General features: G+C 43.0%; 1 protein-coding gene across 2 annotated transcripts; it reads left to right on the forward strand.

The window, feature by feature from the left end:
- Nucleotides 1–897: 897 nt before the first annotated feature.
- RPL10L (ribosomal protein L10 like) lies at nucleotides 898–1542 on the forward strand. 2 transcript variants are annotated; one of them, XM_024573968.2, is made up of 2 exons: nucleotides 898–1006; nucleotides 1088–1542. In XM_024573968.2, the coding sequence occupies exons 1-2, from the start codon at nucleotides 898–900 to the stop codon at nucleotides 1540–1542; spliced, it is 564 nt and encodes a 187-aa protein (XP_024429736.2). The 2 variants fall into 2 exon arrangements, with proteins under 2 accessions (XP_024429736.2, XP_024429735.2); XM_024573967.2 differs by having other exon boundaries at nucleotides 898–1542.
- The last annotated feature ends 1499 nt before the right edge of the window (nucleotides 1543–3041 follow it).

The following is a 3041-nucleotide window of genomic DNA, read 5'->3' on the forward strand; positions in this document are numbered from 1 at the left end:
TCCTCCTTCCCCACACTCTGATTCTAATCACATTTCTATAAAATCTAATATCAAAGGAAAAAACTATTAAATTCATTCTCAGTAAGGTACAAGATTAATAAAACATCGTCACTTTTACACAGTTCCCAACAGCTGTAACATTTGAAAATGTAAATAGCCTTAAGTTGAAAATTTCTGTTGGTATTTCAATTTTGTGGATGCCACTTCGATAATAAAATCACTCCATATGGCCAAATACATAAAATAACCAAAGTTTCAAGTTTCTAAAGCCATTAGCAAGCAATATGTATAACAGAGATCTGCTCTCTCCGCCTGGCACCACTCCCTGCTCGTCTGTTCCTGAGCCTTATCGGAGAGCTGGTGCCAGGAAACCACGTTCCCCGGTGGTTTCTGAGATACCCAGTGTCCCAGGTGATACTCGGAGAAATAGCGATCGATGCTGACGGGAGCGATGCCCTCTGGAAAACACATTACTCAGACAAACTAGGGGCAGTGTATTACTAGCTGGAGAGACCTTTCTCACTTAATCTCTAGGAAAAGGCCTTTTATGCTTAAGGCAAAGCCGAGGGCAAACGTTCCACACCCACGATGGACTCCGAGAAAGAAATGGCTTCTCAAGCCACCATTGTACCTGGCCCAATTCCTTATCTGGCAGCCCAGGGGCGGATATTCCAAGACGCCCTTTCGTTTGCCCGCAGTGCCACGCAGTGCCCACAAACAGGTGTCGGGCGCCCCTGCCTCTGCGGGGGTGGGGGGTTGGGGTCGTAGAAAAGCGCCCCCGCCTCCGCGTCAGGACTCTATGGTCCCTGGGCGGGTAGAGGGGCGAGGCTCGTCAGGCGCATGCGCAGCGTGGGCCGGGTGCCTTTCCCTCCCGCTGTGGCCGTTGCTGGTCTCGCCATGGGGCGCCGTCCTGCTCGCTGTTACCGGTACTGCAAGAACAAGCCGTATCCTAAGTCTCGCTTCTGCCGAGGTGTCCCAGATTCCAAGATCCGCATCTTTGACCTGGGTCGGAAGAAGGCGAAGGTGGACGAGTTCCCACTCTGTGGCCACATGGTGTCCGACGAATACGAGCAGCTGTCCTCTGAAGCCCTGGAGGCCGCGCGAATTTGTGCCAACAAGTATATGGTGAAAAGCTGTGGCAAAGATGGATTTCACATCCGAGTGCGGCTCCATCCCTTCCATGTCATCCGCATCAACAAGATGTTGTCCTGTGCTGGGGCGGACAGGCTGCAGACCGGTATGCGAGGTGCCTTCGGAAAGCCTCAGGGCACGGTGGCCCGAGTCCACATCGGCCAAGTCATCATGTCCATCCGCACCAAGGTTCAGAACAAAGAGCATGTGATTGAAGCCTTGCGCAGAGCCAAGTTCAAGTTCCCTGGCCGCCAGAAGATCCATATCTCCAAGAAGTGGGGCTTTACCAAGTTTAACGCCGATGAATTTGAAAACAAAGTGGCTGAGAAGATCCTCATCCCGGACGGCTGTGGAGTCAAATACGTCCCCAATCGTGGCGCCCTGGACAAGTGGCGAGCTCTGCACTCCTGAGGACTTGGAAAGCACATCCTCCTTTGGCCATGCTGGTGTGACTGAAGCTTATCAATAAAATTTACTGGAAAAATACGTATTTTCAGTATTTTAAATATTTTTACAGCATTTTTAGAGTAGAGATTACTGGAGAAATAATTTTTATATTCATACCGGAAAGACTTTTAATGGCAAATGATACTTTAAAGTGAGAATTAAGCAATTTGTATGCAATTTATAGAAAAAGCTATTCTAACCAAACAGTTTTAACTTGGGAGAGGCTGGGGAAATATGTCGAAAGTTTTGTTTGTAGTGCAGTCATAATTATGCAGCTATTATGACCTTGAATAAAAAATAGCTAGAGAAAATTCAAGATTTATAGAGGAGAAATATTTATTTATAGACAGTAGCCAGGGATGTAAATAAGGATAGGCTTTAGAAATATTTCAGCTATGATGTCTTTGAAACTTATATCTTAAACTTTTTGCTTAGGTTTTCCTTATAAATTTCTGCACATTGTTTTTAGAATTACCTATCACCTTCACTTATCAGTACCAGGACAATTGGGTATCGCGGCAAAAGGTTTCCCCAGACAAGCCTTATGTTGTCTCATGCTCAGGGCACAATAGTACAATCTTTTCTTCATCACACAAAGGTTATAGGTTGACAACAGAGTTCAGATTGCTCGAATCTGAATCCCCGTAGAACCAACAGAGAAGAGATAATGACAGTAAATCAGCTACCTGTGCTCTAAAAGGACTAGAAAACAGTTGCAATCTGTAGGTGCTTGCCCTGCATTAGTTACACTGCCCACACAGGTGTGTTATTTTAGAAACTACATAAGCTAAAATTCTGGGTCTCTACAAAATTTAAAAATTCCATTTAAGCTAGTCTTTCCAGTCTCAATCCTGCAAACAACGCCTTCAGTTATCTGAAACTAACCACTCATTTTCAGAGTCAATATATTGAATGAAAGCAACAAAAGGAGTACTAAACAGTGTAGAAAACATATCTTTAAAATTGTTTCCATTTACTTGAAAAAAATTGTCAGTCCTGAAATTTTATCTCAATTGGTATTTCTTTCAGGCTCCTACTAAAAGATATTTTCTACCTGAGCATTTTTAAGTGAGGTTGCTGTTTTAAACTAATATTTTTCAAATAATATAAGATGAAAAGGTTAACAACTACAAAGTAATATGAATATATAGAAAGGGCTCTTCAGCAAGAAGAGGAAGAAGTGCTTTTCTTGACATGTTTTACCTGATTCTTTAAAACTCTTGAAGTTTCCTAGGAAATTAAGTCCTATGCAATTCGTAAACGAGGGTAGACCTGAGCCATACCTTGTAACTCGTTGCCAGTCCTGTTTACTTTTACCACACTGTCTTTCAAAAACAAAACCTCAACCTCAAAAAAATCGAAATGCAAAAATATAACACAGTTCCTTAGTTATGTGTTACTACAACTATGATACAAAAATAATTTTCATTTTCATCATTCACCCTACTCTTTGGTCCCAAACT

The sequence above is a fragment of the Desmodus rotundus genome, chromosome 7, assembly GCF_022682495.2.
Source record: "Desmodus rotundus isolate HL8 chromosome 7, HLdesRot8A.1, whole genome shotgun sequence".
NCBI lineage: Eukaryota > Metazoa > Chordata > Mammalia > Chiroptera > Phyllostomidae > Desmodus > Desmodus rotundus.

What these genes read in the sequence shown, in the direction of transcription:
- RPL10L (XM_024573967.2), top strand. Translation starts at nt 898, where the DNA reads ATGGGGCGCCGTCCTGCTCGCTGTTACCGGTACTGCAAGAACAAGCCG.